This window comes from Sapajus apella, unplaced genomic scaffold (assembly GCF_009761245.1).
Source record: "Sapajus apella isolate SASKATOON/1434 unplaced genomic scaffold, GSC_monkey_1.0 scaffold100, whole genome shotgun sequence".
Classification (NCBI taxonomy): domain Eukaryota; kingdom Metazoa; phylum Chordata; class Mammalia; order Primates; family Cebidae; genus Sapajus; species Sapajus apella.
In genome coordinates this window covers 198499-221003 of record NW_022437040.1, presented here as the reverse complement: position 1 = coordinate 221003, position 22505 = coordinate 198499, and the positions used below count along the sequence as shown (strand labels likewise).

Genomic DNA, 22505 nt, shown 5'->3' with positions numbered 1-22505 from the left:
TATTAAGGTAAATATAATCAATACAAACATTTAAACTCTAACATTATCTTCAAATAAGGAAATGCTCGTTCCATCCCAAAGAATTCATAATCAGAAAATTTGTACATCAAACCTCCATACAATCCCAGTGAGAGTAAAATCTCAATTCTTTTCTCACCCTTTAAAAGGAAACAGTTAACACAAAAAAGTAAAATCCAGTGCTCTTGTTCACAAGCAGAAATGTATAGGAATACACAAAAAATATTATATATACTATTCCCTTACAACTAAGAAGATAAAATGATCAAATGTGGTTAAGTCCAGGATAGCCTTGGTTCTTTGTTCTATCAGAGACATTAACAAATTGTTAGGGTTTTTTTTTCCCCCCTTAAATACAATATAACCCATGCTACTCAATGATTAAATTTCACACAATAAAACCTCTACTAATTATGATCAACTGCAATGTTCCCTATTCATATTTCTAAAGAACCATTTTCCAACGGCAAGTCAATAGAAAATCTTAGATAACAGAACTAAATCAGCCAAGGAGCTAATGACCCAGATTTCCTCATCACATGAAACTTTTTAGAATAAATCAAACATCAGAAATTATCTCTTTGTCTTAATATAGACAAGTGCAGAGTACTGGGTGGAACCAGATTATTCAATCTATGACTAGGAGACATAATCCCAATTTATCTGGTAATATGTTTTTATTTTTCTAAGTACAATATTGTAAATACTCCTGAGATAGCTGAAGGAAGGGATGCAGCGCACTTACTCATGACTGGAAATGGCTCTGAATGTTGTCCCAATCAGATATTAATTCAAAATCTGCTGTCCAAGGTTTCTCAGAGGAATACATGTCCTAGTCAGGAAACAAAGAGAAAGAAATCATATTTTCTATAGGTCAGTATTTAAAATAAAGTTTTTGAAAAGAAAATAAAATCATTTTGTTTCAAAAATGTTCTACTATTTCCAAAAGAACTCGTCATCATCTACTAAACATAGAAGATTATTAATCAATCTTTAGAACAACCTCTTTAATTCATATTTTCCTTTTTTGAAATAAGTCACTTCAAATGTAAATGATATGTATTAAGTAATCACCACAAAGAAACTTATTAATAGGTGTCCTTTGTCTTCAACACTAAAAACTTTTTCTTCCCCATTCCCTGCTAAGTAACTCATAGGAAGAAAGCACTTCATCTAGGATAAATATAGCCCACACCACACCTGCTGAGTATATTTTGACTGCACATAAATGATTAATATAAGCCATCAAATAAAGATCAGAAAAGTTATTGTTATAGGCTTTCTCTAGTAATGAAAATATTTTCTTCATTATAAAAGTAATATGGGTTCATTGTTTAGGAAAAAAAAAAAGAGTAACAAGAAAGGAAACTTCTCTCATAACACATTACCCCTACCCCTACATCTACCCAATCATTTAAGACATATTTCCATTCAAGCCACTTTCTTGAACTTGAACTCCTGACCTCAGGTGATCCACCCACCTCAGCCTCCCAAAGTGCTAGGATTACAGACGTGAGCCACCGCGCCCGGTCATCAAGCCACTTTCTCTAAGTATTTTTAAAATATACTTAACACTACATATCAAATTTCATACTTGTTCCTTTCCACTTGAGTGTACCATAAAACATCAACTTGTGTTAGTATTAATACAAATTTAACCCCTTGCTAAGATTTACATTATAAATCTTCCTCTGTTAATTACTATATTTCTAAAATATTAATATAAGCATACATATTAATGCTATATTTAAACACAGCCATGGATGCACAAATGCCTACCTAAATATAACATACAAAATTCCACAGATAAGATCAGACTCAATACAAAATGTACATTTGTGCTACCTCACATGTAGCTTCCTTCATAAACAAATAAGCTACTTCTTCCAATCACAGTAGGTGACAGTTATTTTCTAAATCAATTAAGAAAACAGTATAGTAATACTAGGGATCTCTGCTTTAGAATCAAAGTTAGGAAAATACTTTTTGAAAAAATACTGTTTGTCACATCTATACACTGTACTTGTGTCATGTAATATACATGTAGAAGTATTTCATTTGCAGAATGAAAACAGACTGTATCAGCATTTATATGCACAACATGGTCTGCACAGTGTAATTAACAGTGGCATAGAATCACAGTGCTGCCACGTAATACCTGACCCCAGTCCCACATGCCTTCTTCTAAAATGATTTCCATTTCCAAATAACCCAATTATCCCAAAGGAAATGAGAAGTTGTATGGAAAATCTAAAGCATATAACCCACATGTTAGTTTCAGAATACAACATGAAAATTTCTCATAAGAAATACACTTTCTTGATGGTGCTCAATTGACTCCACTTAGATTTGTTTTCCCACCTAGGAAACTCTGAGGTAGGACATGTGGACCTGGAGCATGCTGACCACTGACAAGGAAAGACAGTCCCTTGTTACAAGTGAAGCAGGATTAAACGTTCACAGATGACCCAGGAGTCCACTTAAATTTATAATTGCAGAATCTAATCTCTTTGACCTGGGACTTTTCTCCTTATGTTTACCTAAAATGTTTTAATCTTAAATTTAAGACTCCTAAATAGTAACATTAAAGCACCCTGTGCTAAGTAGCACCCTGGCTTCTGCCTATAACCAAAAGGAGCCAAAAAAAAAAAAAAAAAACATATTCAAGATTTCAGTTCTTAAGACATCAAGAGTTTTCTCAGCACCAAAAATAGTAACCTCAAAAACACCAGTATAATAAAACTGATAAACACTAGACCTATAATCTTACCATCTGAGGTAATAAACATACTCAAGTTTTACAGTTTACAAAACTATAAAGTTTAATGTATGTTTTGGAATTAATGTCATGGAGGAGTTCTTAGAAACATTCATAAATGACATAACTGAAGTCACATGTTCAAGGTTCTTTATTTATACTAATCAGTTTTAAAACATAGATCCTCCTACCTACTTTCAAAGTAAGGAGTCTACCAATTCTTATGTGCAACAAGGCGGTTCAGCAGCACACAGGATAAAATATTCAGACTCCCTTTCTCCTTCCCTAAATGCTACCTTTGTACAAAATACACGGAGGTGAAAGAACTGACTTTCTGTTTTCCACACCATCCAACAGGGAAAAATAATCTGTCTTAAACCCACAATTTCACATCAAATTATAGTGGGGTATTTCTGCAAAAAAATTGGCTCTTCATCTTATTTTCCAGGTACTCTGAGTTTAGGGACACGGCCAGATGACTTGCTGGAAAGGTTCTAACCGGAAGTTTGAGGAGCACTGAGGCAGCCTGCCTTTCCTTGCACTCCTACATGCAGCCAGGTAGTGCTGGCCCACGATGAATAAATACCTGGCATGTAACTGATGCCAACCCGCAGCTTACAGTCAAAACCAGCCAAACTCAGCAAAGGGAGAAGACCTGTGAGCTAAAAAGAAATGTTTGTTGTTGTGTGCACTGAAAGTCTACAGTGGTTACATAGCATTATCACAGCCAAAGATGACTAATACAGTCAAGGTAGTAATTTTAAATATAAATTTAAAATTGCTCAAGTTAAAAAGGCTGTATTTTAAAAGTCTAGCTATATTTCGTAAGAAACATACCTAAATCACCAGAACACAGAAAGGCTGGAATAAAAGCATTAAAAATGTTTATTAGACTGGGCGTGGTAGCTCACGCCTATAATCCCAGCACTTTGGGAGGCCGAGGCGGGTGGATCACGAGGTCAAGAGATCGAGACCATCCTGGTCAACACGGTGAAACCCCGTCTCTACTAAAAATACAAAAAATTAGCTGGGCATGGTGGCACGTGCCTGTAATCCCAGCTACTCAGGAGGCTGAGGCAGGAGAATTGCCTGAACCCAGGAGGCGGAGGTTGCGGTGAGCCGAGATCACACCATTGCACTCCAGCCTGGGTAACAAGAGCGAAACTCCATCCCAAAAAAAAAATATATATATATAAAAATTAGCCGGGCATGGTGGCGCACACCTGTAATCCCAGCTACTAGGGAGGCTGAAGCAGGAGAATCTCTTGAACCTAGGAGGTCGAGGTTGCAGTGAGCCAAGATTGCACCACTGCACTCCAGCCTGGAAGACAGAGCAAGACTCTACCCCAAAAAGTAAAAGTTTATCAGGCAAACACTAACCAAAAGAGAGACATGTGGCTATATAAAGTCTTTCGTGTGTGCCTGAAAAAAGTTCATAGCAATGCTATACATAATAGCAAAAAACCTGAAACTTCCATCAACAAAAGGGTAACGATATCATGTTTATACAATCAAGTATTATGAAGTAGCAAAATGGATGAACTATGGGTATGCACACCAACAAATATCACAAGTATTACTGATATATGCATTATATATACTGTACACATGTATACACACACACATTAAAATACCATTTATATAATGGTCCAAAATATGTAAAATTAAAAATAAGTTGTTAAGGAATATACACATATGTAATGTACTATAAAGAAAAGCAAAGGAATGCCAGAGCCCACAGTGATGCCAATGACTTCCAAAAGCCAGTGGTAGGATGGGGGTAGAGAGAGGTGATCCAGGAGGGTATTGGGAATGTTCTACTCCTTAAGCTGAGGAGAGGACAGGATGGACATCATTATGTCAGTCTTTATGTAACATATTACACATAGACTTTGTATGAATATAATATTTTACAGTATTTTAATATGAAAAACCAAAACTTTTCCAATGAAATTCAGACAGGAAATTATAAAAGTAACATTAATATATGTAACCACATGTATAAAGGAGCTAAATGCATTCATTTGTTCCTTAAAAGACAAATACAAGTGATAGCCATTCCAACACAAATTACAAGATAGCTTTTATGTGAAGACTGATGATTACACATTATTACATGGAGAAGCAGCTGGCTAACCAAAGAGTTGTATCATTTGTGCTGTCTTATCTCAGCTGTCTGACCACTGAAGCTTCTGATCTCACATTCACAATTGTATAATCCCAGCTCCTTTTTCACAGAAATTCCTAGATTCTGTTTCTCTAAGTTGCTATTTAGTAAGCTGTACTACCCCATAAAAAAAGAGAAGGAAAAATAAAAAGAAACAAGAGTCCTTCATTGATGTATTATTTGAAATAGCAATATATATACACACACACACACACACACACATATATATAAATTTAAGTGCCCAAATAACAAGGGATTGACTAAATAATTCACATGTAACAGACTCTCATGTATTCATTTAAAATGTCTCAAAGAAATTTAATGACAATGAATGAATGAATATCTTGCAATATGCAACTTTCTCACCAAGTCAAGACAGAAAAATGTATCAGAAATGATGCCTCAACCAAGCCACATTTATTTCCTCAAAGGACTATAACCCAATACTTAAATGTTTAACATTCTTTTTAAAATTTAAAACACACAGATAATAATATAGATAATAGTAAGGATTTATTATGTATAATATATAATATATATTACAATAAATATATAATGTATAATATATAATCACACTATTCATTCAATAAAAATTTACTGAGCAGCTATTATGAGCCAGCCAGTGTATTAGGCACTGCAGACACTGCCAAGAACAAAACAAAGTCTCTACCATCATGGAATTTACAGTATAGTAATTCTAGTACCCTCCTTTCTTCATTCAGATTCACAGTTCATTTGTTCAAACATAAGTCAGGGCAGATTCCCAGGCGCTTGTTGAGTAACCCAAACCTAAACATTCTGAAATCAGAAACGTTTTGAGCACTGACATGACACTCAAAAGAAATGCTCATTAGAGCATTCTGGATTTCATTTTTGGGATGTTCAACTGGTATAATGCAAATATTCCAAAATCTGAAAAAAATCTATGATCTGAAACACTTCAGGTCCCAAGCATGTCAGGTAAGAGATACTGAACCTGCAATATGTTCTCATTAGAAATTGCTTCAGTTAATATTAAAGTCATTATTCACTAACAAAGTCTCAACACTGTACTTTCACAGTTCTTACGCTTTCCCTAAAGAATGCTCTTGCTGCAACCCCGTGAAACACAATGTCAAATTCCTACAGCTTTAAGTATTTTCTCAGCACAAAAGTAAAGCAAATTTTCTCATTGCTGGAGAGAAAGGAGGTTTGTTTATCCTATTCACTAAATCAACAAAGTACTTCCTGCTAATAAGATCAAAGAATGAGATGGGCCTAAGAACAAAATGAGCAATCATTTGGTTTCATCGGTTTCTTTACACTTGTATGTTAATGAGGCATGAGATAAGAATGAGGTCAAGTTTCCCCTTCCACAGGTAGGTTTCCAGACAGACTTAGCAAATTCTAGTAGCTTTATACTACTGGTCAACATGACAACTTTCAGGTATTTAGGAAAACAAACATCCATTCCAAGTCTTCCTTACTTGTACCAGATGGAGAGTCAGGGCCTTTCAAAAGTGAACTATAATTTGTTTACATGGTATATGTGCATAATGCGCTTGACACATCATATCAGAACTGCACAAAATACCTGTGCTCTACAGATAAAAGTTAAATGAAGGATACAATATATCTGGTTTTCAGCAGTCTGACATCATTTTAAAAGTCAGTTAAAAATTCCAGACTGCCAACTGTAACAATAAGCACTATAGCAGACACCAGGAAGAATATAAAGAGTAAATAATTCCAGGCCCCATCTTCAAAAATTCTATATCCAACTGGATTGTAAATATAAGAATGTATTCATCTAATCATTTAATAGATACTAATTCAGCTCCACAATATGCAAAAACTGCTCAAGGGCCTTGGGATAAATTAATCAAGCCAAGCTTGGTTCCAGCTATCTGCGGCTAACAGAACATAGTCAGAATAAAAGCGCTAAGGGCAGCTAGAATGAGAGTCAAGGTTACAGCTCATTCAAAGGCCCTGTGCTGAGTGAAAATGGGAAAACTTATGGACCAAGAGGTATAAACACACACAGGGGAAGAAAGGAAAATTCCTGTAGGACGGCAATAAAATTGGAATTCAGCAAGAAGATGGTGGACTGTAAGCCTTGCAGGGAAATCACTCAACACAAAGGAAGTCCTCAGTGCAAATGTGTTAAAACTCTGCCATTAAGGAGCTCAAGGAATTCAGACCAAGTCACTTGACTTCCCTGACCCTCAGTTTCTTTGTGTGTAAAATGAGAGTTAAAATTTTCAGCCTACTTACCACTCAGAGTTGTTGTGGAATAATTATAAAAGAGTGCACTGGTAAACTAAAAATCTTATTTGGTTCACACATGTTAGTACTGATCCATTTTTGGTCTCATAAAATAAGAAAACTGAAACACAAGTTTTAAGTTCTCTTTCTAGCACTGTATGATTTATTATCTTAAAACTAATTTTAATTCAATGGGTAACTCAGATTCTAATTTCCTTAGAGGTATAAGTAAGATCAACCTAAATCATTATGGTAAACCAGCTAAACCAAGCTGGTCTAAAATGTTGGTTATATGTATTTTTTAATGGGTAGATTCAACTGTCACTTAAAAGAAAGTCAAAGTGACTGCTGACAGTGAAGTCGTCAGAGGTAACCCTCAGTTTCAGGGGAGAATTAGGATGGCATTTTTTTGGCAAGCCTCAATGAAAGCAAATCATCAACTTTGGAGGAAAAAAATTTTTGTAATAGTCAGAAGAAATGTTTCCCAAGCAAATCTGGTCAATGAGCTCAGAATTCAAACTGATAAGAAAACACTGGATCAAAACATTATATATTGATAAGGACTGTAACTTGGTATTTGCAAAAAACAATTTCTAAAAAAATTCCAGAAATCTATATTCAGCAATTACAGCAACAGAGTCTTAGCGCTAGTTTGAAAATGTATTCTAAAATTCTGCTTGAAAAATTTAGTGTACTGCTTCAAAATCAGACCTAACATAAATAATAACTAATAAAAAAATTATAATAATACACTGTAATAAAAGGTGGTCTCTCTGTCTCTCAAAGTATCTTCTCCTATTATATTGCAGTAACTGAAACCAAGGAAAGTGAAATTGCAGATAAGGAGGACTACTGTATGTTATGTGAGTGATTACACAGTTAATTACATTTATAAAAATTCTTCAGAGTATACATTTAAGATTAGTGTACATTATTACATGTATATATCTTAATTTTTATAAAGGAGGGAGGATATTATACAGCTAACAAGACAATGAGAAATTACCAGCCACTGTCCAAAGAGAAGATGGGAATCTGAAATAGAAAGCAAGACACCTAGGGCTTCTTTAGGTTAATCTTTGCCTAATGAAGGAGGGGCCTAAGAGTCTAAACTGCACTTTGGGAGCCTTGAAGGCTAGGGGAACAAAATGTCAGAGTACAAGATCCACCAAGGGAGCCCTTTCTGCTTTAAAATAATACCTCAAAAAACTGAATCCCATGAGAAAGAAAGATTAGAAGTAAACTAAACCAATTCTTGCATAGACTCTCAACTTTTTATCTGAATAAAAGTGATCCCAAGTGTCTGCCAAAAGCATTGAAAAAAATCCTTACCTAATGTATAATGACTTCTAGAAACACTTTTTCAAACATAATGACCACCATGCAATCAAAGATAAGCAGGCACACAAGGAGATGAAATGATGTAGCACTCTGGGGTGTACCTACTATGCTTACTGTATCCAAAGAAATATATGCAGAATCTAAAACTTTTGACATGGAACCAGAAACCAGAAGAGTGGCAAAGCGTATCTGAAAAATAACTACACTGAAAGCCTAAAAATGAAAAATCTCATAACCAAAATCTAAAACCCAGGGAATACATTTGAGAGCAGATTAGAGATGATGACTTAGTTCTAGAAGGTAGCCTAAAGAAAATATTCACAACAGAAAAGATACGAAAAGTTGGGGAAAAAAAAAAACAAAACACCGGAGAGGCAAAATACACACAAGAGGATTCAGGGAGAAAATCTAACATTATATAACTGAGTTCCCAAAAAGATTAAGCAAGAGAACGGGGAAACGCAGTATCTGAGGAGACAGTGGGTGAGAACTTGCAAAACTGACTAAAAACATCAAGTCACAGTATCAAAATGCCCTATATAGCCCAAACAAGAACAGGTACAAGAAGGAGAGAAGGAGGGAAATAGAGAGACAGAAAAATCATCAAAAAGCCAAAGACAAAATGAAAACCATAAAAACAGCCTGAGGAAGAAACAAATTATCAACAAAGAGGGAATAAACTGCAGCTGACTTCTGAATAGAAACAAGCCAAAATATTAAAGAATTTCTCCAGAAAACTTATCTAGAATTCTACATCCAGCAAAATATATCTCTCAATAATGTAGGTGAAATAAAGATATTCTCAAACAAACAAAAAGTTAGAAAACTCGTCAATACTAGATCCACTGTGAAGAAATACTAAATGGTATCTTTAGGCAGAAGGATAATTATTCCAGATGGAAAGTCAGACAATGTAAGAAAGAATGAGGAAAATGAAATGCAGTAAGTCTAATTAAATGACAACAGCATAAAACATCAGAAATACAACTGTGGGTTTTAAAATACGCACGCATCTTAAAACATGGCCATAATGAAATAAGAAAGGAAACTGAATGTAAATGTTTTTAAAGGCCTTGCATTATTTACTGCATTATCTAGAAAAAGAGTGAAAGTCTCGATACTACATACACTGCAATAAATCAAGAATATATATTAAAATGTAAGTAAGCACTAAAGGAACAGTACAATAATATATAGTCTCAAGCTAAAAAAAGAGAAAACAAAAAAAAATTTAATCAGTTCAAAATACAGCTAAAAAAATTTAAAATGAACATAGAAAAGGTGAAGACAAATCAATTTTGAAATTATTATTATTATTTTTTAAACAGTCTTGATCTGTCGCCCAGACTAGAGTGTAGTGGCATAATCCTGGCTCACTGCAACCTCCACCTCCCAGGTTAAAGTGATTCTTGTGCCTCAGCCTCCTGAGTAGCTGGGACCACAGGCACACACCATCATGCTCAGCTAATTTTCATAATATGGGCAACAGGTAAATACACAAAAAACATCTAGCTCATACATATATACCTAATCTTCATAAATTTTAGCTTGCACATCTATTCAATTCTTTTTCCATTGTGACTGACTTCAAAATCTTATTTTACCTTACCTAATCTTACCACAGATACGCCAATGGACATTAAATATCCAAAAACCAAACAAAAGAAACAAGAACAAAAAACCCAGAGAGCTAAATGACTGATAAATACTGCATTAATTCCATAATAAAATATTAGCCAGGGGAGTGGCTCACAAGTATAATCCCAGCACTTTGGGAGGCTGAGGCAGGAAGGTCGCTTAAGCCTTGGACTTCAAGACCAGCCTGGGCAACACGGCAAAACTTCATCTCTACCAAAAAAACACAAAAACTAGCTGGGCATGGTGGCACATGCTGCAGTCCCAGTTACTTGGAAGGCTGAAGTGGGAGAATCACTTGAGCCTGGAAGGCAGAGGTTGCAGTGGGTTGAGACTGCTGCTCTACTGCACTCCAGCCTGGGTGACAGAGCGAAACCCTGTCTCAGGAAAAGGAAATAATAATAATTTGCCATCACTGATCTACGTTACATTACTAACAGCAAAACTAACACATTAAGAAGGTTAAAAATAAAAACCAATATATTAAGAAGGTTAAAAAAATAAATTCTTTCATTTATTTCATTTAAAATGTTAGTTTAAATTCCTAATTCACTAGCTGACTCAACAAAAGGAAAATTCTAGGATAAAACTGTAACTTTTTCTACACTCATATGAATGTCAGCAAGACACAAGTGCAATGTGTACCTCCATCACAGAATAACTAAATAATCTCTTTAGAGCTAAGAACACTTAAGAAAACAAGACATGAAACTCCAGAGTAACTCTTGATCCTTCTGTAGGCAATGAAAACTACCTGCCCCTTATGGCAGATTTTTATTTCATGGTGGATTGCTACTACAGTTTTGTGAGAGGCGGTCCAAGCTCCTCAAAGAGAAAATGTAGTCAAATGAAACCGAGACTATCACGATATTACAAAGCGTCTCTGTAAGTAAATCAAAGACTATTTCATTTAACATTTAATCCCAGTCTTACAGCTATTGAAACTAACAACTAATCCAATACAGAGTTATCAAAGTGGACAACAAAGTGTGTCAAGCATCACTTCCAGGTCTGGTGTGGATACAGACCAGTAGAATGACTCCCCTTCTCTAATGGCTATGGAACAAAGCTGAACTGCTTAATTCAGATGATCCGAGAACAGTGCCAGGAGACTTCTCTACATAACCAACAGTGACTGTTCATGGGCCAAGGGGGGAACTCATGCAGAAGCATCTTATTTAACCTTCCCAATAATCTCTTCAGCAACTGTGAACAAGCTCTTCTTGCCCCCTGAAAGTTTCCCACCCATCTGCCTCTTGTTTTCAAACAGCTATCTCCTCATCCTTCAGGTCTTACAGGTCGCTTCCTCACAGAACTTGCTCCAACTCCCCCAAAACAAGTTAGGTTCCCTAGGTATGGGTTTCATAGCTCCCTGTACTTCACATCAAAGGACTCATCCCACATGTTGTTGAAAACTAAATCCTGGGGTACACAAAAGGCACTGAAGAAATAATGGTTGAATAAACACATGTGAATTTACAATCCTCCCCAATTTTACAAAGAAGTTGGCTTTTAAAAGTTGAGTCATTTGCATGAGGTGAAACAACCTGAAACTGGCATAGACCAGCTGAGAATCCAAGCCTCTGTGGTTCCAATTCCCATGCGATCATCTCATGTACCATATGGACATGTGCTACAAGTCGGACTCCTTTCCAATTATTATTCTTATAGAGACTTCCACAGTAAACACAGAAGTCACCTTTTCAAGGGAAAAAAATTAGTCTCTCAATATAATAAAATCATACCTGACTATGGACTATGCTTTTCTTTTTTTTTTTTTTTCTTTTCCTTGAGACAGAGTCTCACTCTGCTGCCCAGGCTGGAGCGCAGTGGGCGATCTCCACTCATTGCAACCTTCGCCTCCCAGGCTCAAGCAATTCTGCTGCCTCAGCCTCCCACTGTGCCACTACCACTCGGCCAATTTTTGTATTTTTAGTAGAGACAAGGGTTTCAGCATACTGGCCAGGCTGGTCTTGAACTCCTGATCTCAAATGATCCAGCCACTTCAGCCTCCCAAAGTGCTGGGACTACAGCATGACCCACTGCAACCCATGGACTATGCTTTTAAAAAATCACAGTGAAGGAACAAACTATAGCTTTCTGGTAATTAGAGGTCTGCACTGCACTAGTTACAAAATAAGAATGGTTACAGTGAAACTGTGAACATAAACCAGAACTTCAATTACTTGTCTGTCTCTCTACCTGAAGTAGCAGTCCTCATACAGCTCTCCTATTCTACTACACACTTTCTAATCAGAGTAATTTTGTTTGTTTTCAATTTGCTACTAGCTTGAACTCATTGGCCTCTTTTTCATCCATCTTAGCTGGCTACAAAATGTAATAGGAACTTGGCACAGATGTGCACATGGTGGCAAAGATGGACCAAGACAACCCTTGCTTGGCATTGAAGACTCAGGCTGGATCTGCTGGGATGGGTAGTCCTCTTCGTTCCCTGTAATACTAGAGAATGATCAGTCAATTAATAGCGCCAGCGGCCGGCCGCGGTGGCTCACATGAGTAAACTCAACACTGGGAGGCCGAGGTGGGCGGATCACCTGAGGTTGGGAGTCCAAGACCAGCCTGATCAACATGGAGAAACCACGCCTCTACTAAAAATATAACATTAGCCAGGCATGGTGGCATGTGCCTGTAATCCCAGCTACTCAGGAGGCTGAGGCAGTACAATTGCTTGAACTTGAGAGGCGGAGGTTGCCATGAGCCAAGATCATGCCACTGCACTCCAGGCTGGGCAACAAAGGCGAAACTCTGTCCCAAAAAAAAAAAAAAAAAAAAAAAACACCAGATAGTGCCAAATCTGACGCTTCTACTTTTCTACCTACTGGCTTGTTTAACCAAAGTCAAAGTCAGTCCCCAAGAGGAGCTATTCGGATGTCAAAACATTATTAAAACTGGTAGTGGACTAGTCTTACCAGAAACAAGTAAAACAGAGAGTCTGACTGCATAGCTAAAAACTAAGTAGGCACCAAAACTGAGGCTCAGTGCCCATATTCTTAATGTTTGGCACATGTTTCTTTGATTGCCTTTGTAACAACTCATTAATTCTTTAAATATATAATGAGCAAAGGAATTTCTGTTAACTAAGGATGCCTGTACTTGCAATTAGGATTTCGTCCTTTAAAAGTTAACTCATACTTTCATTAATATAATTTTTTTTTCTATTTGGACATATTTTAATTGTCTATGTAGAATACAACATGGCATCAACATCCATTTTAAGTAACGAACTATACCATGTTTACAAATGTTACTATAAAAGAATGGCAAACCAGGAAATATTTTTGTTAACTTTAGGGTCTGACTGAATCAGAAATAAAAGCAAATAAACCACTGTTCACTTGCTACTAATTTATTCTTATTAAGATGACTTCAGGAAAGAAAAAAGAACACTGACTTCCCCCTGAAGGAACTTCCCAGAGACTCCATACAGGAGGGAGTTGGCCAGGGTGATCTCTAAAGTACTGCATAACTTTCCTGAGCTACGAAATATGAAATACCTACCTCACAGAGGTAATTATTTTTATAAAAGGATTAATATAGGATTGAAACCATTTTCCTGCAACAAGCAACATGCTAAAGACGCCGTCCTCACTTCCCCCCCCCCATTTGTCTCGCATTATTTCCAAAGACTGGGTATTGCCCCAATTCAACAAGCCTTCCCAGTCAAAAGAAGCATGCTGAAGTCTACTGTCTAAAAAGCATCTATCCGCCAATTAAATGTTGGGAAAGAAAGAGATAACGGAGGGGGGTGGGGAGAGACAACATTTTCAAATTGCAGAAATGTGCACCCATGGATTCATACACTTCCCGCACTTTCTGGCAGTAAAACACCTGCGAGGAACCGTTCTCACGCATTACAAATGCCGCACCAGCTTAGGGTTGTGAGCGCCAAACTATTTTGCAAACTTTGCAAAGGCGTACGGATTTCCAAGACTTGCAAATCCCTCATTCGCCCCATCCTCCCCTCGCCTGGTCGAAACAAAGTTCCGCGGCATCAAGGCAGTCATTTAAAGGCACGAAGTTTGCCTGGGTCCTGCCCACTGGGGCTCGGGAGACGCGCCTGGCCGGGACCGCGGCTCGCTCCGGGAGGCCGGCACCGGGTTCCACCCCCCCGACCTCCCCGCACCCCGCGCGGCGCCCCCCGCCCGCCCATCGCCCCGCGGACCCCAAGCTCCAGGCTCGGGGACACAGGGGCGGGCCCCGCACGGTGCTCGAGCCGCCCCCCCGGGCCGAGCCGCGAGCCGCAGCCGCGTCCCCTCCTCCCGGGGCCGGGAATGGCGGCGTCCGGCTCCCCAGGGCCAACTCCGAGTCCCAGCCCGGGGAGGACGCACGGGGAGCCCGCCGCCACCGGCCCCTCGCGGCGGGAGCTGAGAAATGGAAGTTACCTCAGGAAGGTCCCGTCTGCGAAGCTGGGGGCGGCGCGCAGAGCGGGCGGTCCCGGGCGGCCGAGCAGGTCCGGCGCGGCGGCGGCTACCGCAGTCCCCTCCGCCCCATTGTTTCCCTTCCAAGAGGATCCCGGCGAAGCCGAGCCCGGGAACCAGGAAGTTCCCCGGCGCGACACCTCCTGCCGCCGCTATGGAAACGGCCCCCGCCTCCCAGGGCGGCTCGCCCGGGACCCCGCCTCCGCGCCGCCGGCCCCGCCCGCCTCACCGGCCGCCGCCAAACGACGCCGCAGCGGCCGCAGCCGCCGCCATCTTGGCGCGGCCCCGGGCGGCCCCTTCCCGGCGGCACGTGCGCGCCGCTCCCGCGCTCCCGCCGTGCGCGCTCCCGCCCGCCTTGGAAACGCGCGTCCAGGACTGCAGGTGCTTGGAACCCCTCGGCGGGAAGCATGCGCGGGAGGCCCAGGACCCAGAGCAGGGCTTCGAGGCACGCAAACGAGTGGCACTGGCGTGTCCAGCCGGCAGATCAGAGGATGGAAGAGACATGGGGAAGTCAGCAGAGTACGGGGCGAGAGCATGGTCTCCCAAGCCAGCCTGGCTTTTTTCTTCCTTTCTGACTCAACTGCTTACCAAGTGTCAGACCTTGGAAGCTTTGCTCTGTGCCTCAGTTTCTTCATCTGTAAACTGGGATGACAATAGGACCTGCCTCATGGGGCTGTCCTGGAACAAACGAGTGCTTGGTAGTAAGTGCAAAGCAAGCATCTGCTCAATAAAATGCCATTGCTACTGACACAGGTCACATTGCTGTCATTTTTTCAGGGACTTAGGCTAAGTGTTCACATCAGCACTACTTTAAGTAGGCTACTGTGTAGATCCCATTGCTGCTTCAAGCTTCTCAAATGTTCATCACTGTCCCATCTTTCTGTAGGTCAGCTTTCCTTTTTTACATCGTGGAAATTGTCAAGAGTTTTAATCTCCAAAGCCTCCCATTAAGGGGTGCCATAAAAAGATGAATGATGTCAACTTCCCAAAACTGAAATTAGCTGACAGTTAAATGATTTATTCAATAGAAGCTAGAAAAGTTAGGGTGTGCAAGTAACTAAAAGGCTTCCTGTCCTTGAGTCCAGGAACTAGAATTACTGAAGCTGGCAATCCTGCACCGTGGCTTTATTCTCTCTTTTCCAGCTAGTGAAAACTGACACGAAGAAACTGAATGCTGTGCCCAATATCTCACAGTAGGGGTGGAAGGAGGAGGCAGGGTCACAGGCCTTTCGCTAGTACCCAAGCTTTAAGAACTGTGACTCCAAATAGGTTTTAGTTGGTCTCCAAGCCTCTTTCTAGCTCTCAAGTATTGTAATCTTAACGACAGGGCAGTCTGAGAAATTCTTCCTTAGGCAGTTTCGTCATTGTGCAAACATCATAGAGTATATTTACACAAACCTAGATGGTAGAGCCTCCTACACTGCTAGTCTATAAGGTATGACTTACTGTTCCTAGGCTACAAACCTGTTCAGCATGTGACTATACTGAACACTGTAGGCAAGTGCAACACCATGGGAAGAATTTGTGTATTTCAACATAGACAAGGTAACACATTGGGCTATGTTACCATGGCTATGACATCACTAGGCCACAGGAATTTCTCAGCTCCATTATAACCTTAAGGACAACCAATGTATATGCAGTCCATCATTGACCAAAACAATGTTATGTGGCACATGACTGTGTATACACTGTAAAGAAAATACAAGTGTCTACTTCCCTTTGGGGCTTCTTTCATTCGTTTAAACTGGGTTTGTAAAGACTAGTATTAGTTTTTATGCCTGATACAAAAATGGCATAACTCATTTAATATATGAATTGAGGGGCTAAAAGCACACTAGAGTTAGAAAGAAATAGGAAATCTTTTCAACAACCAAATACTTCTCCAAAAGTTACAGGATTCCCAGGTTAGAAATCACCCAGTTTGTGCTATTCTCAATTCCTGACGGGCAAGAGCCCTCACTCAAAACTCTGTAGCTCCTGCGGGATCCAGCAGACTGCTTTCCATGTAAAAAGTCCTCAGTAAATGCTTACTGAATTAAATTGCTATGACGGTGGTCTCCCAACACTTAAGGAGACCTTGGAACCACAGAGATGCTCAAGAGACATCAGTCTTGGGAGGCCAGGGTGGACAGATCACTTGAGATCAGGAGTTGTTTGAGAACAGCCTGGCCAACATGGCAAAATCCCATCTCTACCAAGAAATACAAAAATTAGCTGGGCGTGGTGGTGTAGTCCTAGCTACTCAGGAGGCTAAGATGGGAGAATCACTTGAACCCAGGAGGTGGAGGCTGCAGTGAGCTGAGATTGTACCCTTGCACTCCAGACCGAGCAACAGAGAACCTGTCTCAAAAATAAAAAATAAAAATAAAAAGACGTTGTTCAAGGGACACAACTGCAAACACCATGGATAAGAACCCCAAGTCACTAGTTAATGAGTTAATGAGATTTTTGGATGGACAACCCTGTCTCTGGGCTTACTTGGCAAGATAAACTGGAAATTTCAGATATGTTTTTTCCATAAATTATCTGGTTAATTTTAAAAACACTGTTTTGGACTTGATTATGAGCATCCTTGTCTCAACTGTATCCTTTCATAATAACACTCTGACTCTACGGCGTTATTACAGTTCAGAAATCCCCCAATTTTTTTCCCCAAGTCAAAATGTCAACCATGTCATCTCACCTGTACTTTGTCAATCCCTGCTCTAAACAATCACAGCTTAATTATATTCACTCTGTGATTGCATTCACTCTAACATGACATGCCACATATTAAAATACCCTTCAAATGAAGAGAGGGTGAAAGCTCTATAGCAGGAACATACCAAAAAGTAAAAAGAAGTATGGTCTAACGATTTGTGTTACCATTTAAAACATTTCACAAATATCAAAGTTGAGGACCACCTCTCGTACATCATCATGGAATAAGAGAGTTGAATATTTCCATTTCAACTTTGCAAAAGTTATGTGTTATGCTAATGACAATATTTAAAATGTTGCCAGTGGTAAAAGTACAGGTTTAAATCCCCCCCAGGAGCCTATAATAACTACGGCCAGAAGTATAATTTGTGGTGAGGACATAAGAACACAGAACATGGAGGAAAAAATTCTCCAAAGCAAATTATCCTTCACTGTCATCTGCAAAATATGGATGAAAGGGTCAGTTCTTCGAGTCTCCCGTAAATTGAGACTTTGAAATATGAATCCATGGCCATTTGATCCATTTAATTTTTTTAAGAGAGGTAAGCAGATAGTTCCCTAAGGGAAGATTTTTTTTTTTTTTAATAAGGATGTGGAAAGCACTGCAATGCTCATATTCATGCTCACCAGCCATGGTAATTTCTGAAATCTCATGAGAAGCCAGTGCTCTTCTATTGATTAGAAAAGTCACTCCAATGAAACTGCTGTAATTATTCTTTATGGATGAAAAAAAGATCAGCATCTGTGTATAAATGAAAAAGCAATGGGTAACCAACAGCCACATTCACACTGCTCATACACAAAGCTTTTTTGTTTTGTTTTATCTTTGGTTTTTTTAGATGGAGTCTCACTCTGTCGCCCAGGCTGGAGTGCAGTGGCACGATGTGGGCTCACTGCGACCTCCACCTCCTGGGTTCAAGTGATTCTCCTGCCTCAGCCTCCCAAATAGCTGAGACTACAGGCATGTGCCATCATGCCTGACTAATATTTTGTGTTTTTAGTAGAGACAGGATTTCACCATGCTGGCCAGGCTGGTCTGGAACTCCTAACCTCAGGTAATCCATCCACCTCGGCCTCCCAAAGTGCTGGGATTATAGGTGTGAACCAGCACACCTGGCCCAAAGCCTATAGTTTAAAAGATAAGTTATCAATTGCAGTGTGAGGAAGAGTAGCCCATGGAAGGGCCGTGACCCCATAATATGGTAAGTAACACAGTTTGTTACTTGTAGCCCTGAGGCTGTCTTACTTACTGGTGTACTGCGTTTCTTTCTGACTCCCTATCTTCAGAATGTACATGCCAGGAGACTGGGGAACTTATCTGTCTTCTGCCCTTCTCTATTCCTTGCTCCAGATCAGTACCTAACACAGAATTAGCTCCCTATAAATATTTGTCAAAAGAATGAAAGGAAGGAAGGTGAGAGGGAGGGAGAGAAGGAAGGAAGGAGGGAGAGGGGCATGATTGAAAGAAAAAAAGAACAAAAATATGCAAAACATGTATGCTTTCTGGGCAGAAAGTTCCTAACTTTTTTTTGTATGCTCAAAGGGGTCTGTGACTCAAAAAAAAGAAAGAAAAATTAGGACCGGGTGCGGCAGTTCACGCCTGTAATCCCAGCACTTTGGGAAGCCGAGGTGGGCAGGTCAGGAATTCAAGACCAGTCTGGCCAACATGTTGAAACCCCGTCTCTACTAAATATACAAAAAAATTAGCCGGGCATGGTGGCATGCACCTGTAATCCCAGCTACTTGGGAGACTGAGGCAGGGGAATTGCTTGAACCAGGGAGGTGGAGGTTGCAGTGAGCCTAGATCGCGCCACTGCACTCCAACCTGGGCGACAGAGAGAGACTCCATCTCAAAAAAAAAAAAAAAAAAAAAAAAATTAGGAATGACTGCTTTTCAACTATAAAAACTGCATCTCATGATATCCTCTGCTCTTTTGCTCACAAGACACCCTGTTCCTGATTACATATCAAAATAGTCATCATGGTTTGCCAGAAATCTATAATGATGTTGTATCATTTGAAAAGTGTCTCAATATGTTTTTACAGCTTTAGAAAATTTCTTCTGCCTGCTCAACTTACAGTTGCCATTCTGCAGGCATCCATTTGGCCACCTCTTAGACGCCATGCCATTTATTTATTTTTTGTTAAGTCTCACCAAGCAGAGTTATACTAAGAAGTATTTTAAGATATTGAACAAATGAAGTATAATTTTGTGGCATTTTTGTCTCTGTTTTAGAAGAATAAAACTCTTACTTCTGTATATATGACCTTTGAATTAACCTTTAAACCCCTGTTTTCATATGTCTTTATAAATTGTGTGGCAACTGTTTTCACAGATGGCCTCCCAGTGAACTGTGCCTTCCAATGTTCACACCCTTTTACATCATCCTCCTCTTGAGTCTGGGCCGGCTCTGTGACTCGCTTTTCACAAGACTCTGGAGGAGGTGATGCTGAGTGATTTCTAAGGCTAGATTCTAAGTTTTGCAGCTTCCACCTGGGCCTCTGAAATACTTGGCACACTCCCTCCAGGAACTCAGGTGCCATCTTGAAAAAAGCCTAAGTCACATGGAGAGGCCACAGGTAGCTGGTCTGGATGACAACCTCAGCTGAGTCCTCAGCCAACAGCCAGCATTCACTGCTATTGGGCATCCTGAATGTCCAGCACAGTTAAGTCTTCAGATGCCTCAAGCCCCAGCTGTGTGACCCCACAAGAAATCCCAAGTGAGGATATCTCAGGTGAGCTCATTCAATCCCATAGAACCATGAAAGTCATAGCAAATTGCTGTGTTATGCTTTAGAGCTTAGGGTGGTTTGTTACACATCTACAGACAACTGGAATGCATTGATTAAAAATACAATGCTAGGGCCTTTAGCATGTTTTAGCTAAAATTTAATAAAGAATTTCATCAAAATTAACAGAAGTGCTGTATAAAAATGTCAAGTTATAGAAGAATAGAGTGAATTGTAGCAGATCCTAAGGCATTCAAGGGCTTTTTTTCCCACTAAATTGCTACTTTTGTCTGAGCCTTTTCTTTGACGGGGGCTTCAATACTTTGTGAAACAACATAATGACTTCCATCTCTTGGAATCTATAAATATAATTGCAATTGCATTTGACTTAGATATGAAATAAGTCCTTGCCCACATACTTTGACTAAAAAGGAGAAAGAAGTGGTGGTCACAAGTAGCAAGGGTAAAGAATCAATGAAAATGAGACAACAGATAAGAATATGTGTGTGTGTGTGTGTGTGTGTGTGCCTATGCATATGTATATGTACCTGCTTAGCTTCTCTTTTCTGCTTGTTTATACCTCATGAAAATTACAGGTCCACAATTCCTCATCTACAAAGCTCTGAAAACCAACTGAACTTTCCTTTGGTTATTTAGGGTCTTTATATTACTTAATATGAACACTCATTTTTGTTGCAGAAGTCTTTGTTTCATGACAAGGTGCTGGCACAGATCCCACTTATGACACCAATAAATAGTACACAGTACGTAAGCTGTATCACCCTTCTAAAAATCAAAACTTCTGATATCTGAGATATTTCTGGTTTCAGACCTAAAGAAGACTCTATCTTCTGAAGAAGACCTAAAGTGAACTTTATTGCACAGCAAACTTTATTGTATTACTCTACAATAGATGTAATTGAACACTCTCTGGAGTTAGACCACCTGAGTTCAAATCCTGGATCTGCTATTTGCCAGCTCTAACACTTGGATTGGTTGCAAAACCCCCTGCCTCAGTTTATTTTTCAGCAAAATACAGAGAGTAAAAGAAACGACCTCATAGGGTTCTTATGAGAACCAAATGAGATCATGCACGTAAAATGATTAGCACAATAACTAGTAGTTAGTAAACACTCAACAAACATTAACTATTATTGTATTATTATTATTATTATTATTAAAATGTCAGGTATTTGTGTTTTTGTTTTTGCTTTTAGAGACACAGTCTCACTTTGTTGCTCCAACTGAAGTGCACTGAAAAATCACAGTTCACTGTTACTTCAAACTCCTGGGCTCAAACAATCCTCCTGCCACAGCTAGGGGTACAGGTGTGTGCCACCATGCCTGGCTATTCTTTAAAATTATTTTTGTAGAAATCAGTTCTTGCTTTGTTGCTCAGACTGGACTCAAACTCCTGGCCTCAAGCTGTCCTCCCATTTTAGCCTCCCAAAGTGCTAGGATTACCAGAATGAGCCAGTGCACCTAGGACAAATTTTAGTTTTTTAATAAATTCAATGAAACAAATAATATCTCAATGAGAGTTCAGCCAGGTAAAAAGAAACTACTCAAAGTATCACCATCAGGAAGAGATTCAGTATAGGGAATCAGGTGCATACAAAGTCTTTGGAAGGAGTGAATGGGTAAAAGTTGAGAAGGTAGCACCACTAATTTCGAGTTATTCCACATCACCTGTGAACCCAGTGTCAGGAAGGTGCTGTACCCAGAGATCAGAAATTGCAATAAATGACAGGTAATCACTGTCTATGTCACAGCTGCTCTCCTTACAGCTCAAAAGCTGGGGACTGCCAGGGATGGTCTTTGAGATCTAGCTTCACTGCAAAAGTTTAAATTTGTCAGCTGGGTGCGGTGGCTTATGCCTGTAATCCCAGCACTTCGGGAGGCCAAGGCGGGTGGATTACCTGAGCTCATGAGTTCGAGACCAGCCTGAGCAATACAGTGAAACCCAATTTCTACTAAAATACAAAAAATTAGCCAGGTGTGGCAGCGTGCACCTGTAGTCCCAGCTACTTGGGAGGCTGCGGCAGGAGAATCGCTTGAAACTGGGAGGCAAAGGTTGCAGTGAGCCAAGATTGCACCACTGCACTCCAGCACAGGCAACAGAGGGAGATTCCATCTTAAAAAAAAAAAAAAAAAGGTTTATATTTGTCAAACCCCTTGTGTCAGATGCCACTGTTGCTGAAGAATGAAATGCTCCTGTGTCTTCCAAATCCTTGAGTGCTCCTCACTGGCTCAACCTAAACCTTATCAGAACTGTGCTGGCTAGAGACTCTGGGAAATACAGCACCAGGGCTCCCAGACTTTGTGAAACACATAACACCCTAAACAAATAGTCATTTACTAATAATAGAAATTTACACCTGTACAGCACTTTCCATAAAAGCTCTGTGAGGTAGGCAGGACCTGTAGCTCAAAGTTGCAAGGCTGGCAAGAGACTTAGAACCTCATATCT

General features: G+C 39.7%; 2 protein-coding genes across 2 annotated transcripts in view; one reads left to right on the top strand and one right to left on the bottom strand.

Annotated features, from left to right (window-relative positions):
- The window catches only part of USP6NL (USP6 N-terminal like), a 166036-nt gene extending 151290 nt beyond the window's left edge, over positions 1–14746 (bottom strand). Inside the window, exons 1-2 of the mRNA XM_032258135.1 lie at positions 14567–14746; positions 764–850 (exon numbers count right to left, since the gene is read on the bottom strand). Of these exons, the coding sequence (XP_032114026.1) occupies positions 764–767 (4 nt within the window). The 5' untranslated portion in view covers positions 768–850; positions 14567–14746. The remainder of the gene's footprint in view (positions 1–763; positions 851–14566) is intronic.
- On the top strand, positions 14393–21191 carry LOC116536402. The gene is given in 4 exon segments (XM_032258137.1): positions 14393–14639; positions 14642–14892; positions 14894–15303; positions 20735–21191. Coding segments are annotated over 3 exon segments (795 nt in total). The 5' UTR covers positions 14393–14455; the 3' UTR covers positions 15254–15303; positions 20735–21191.
- Positions 21192–22505: the final 1314 nt, after the last annotated feature.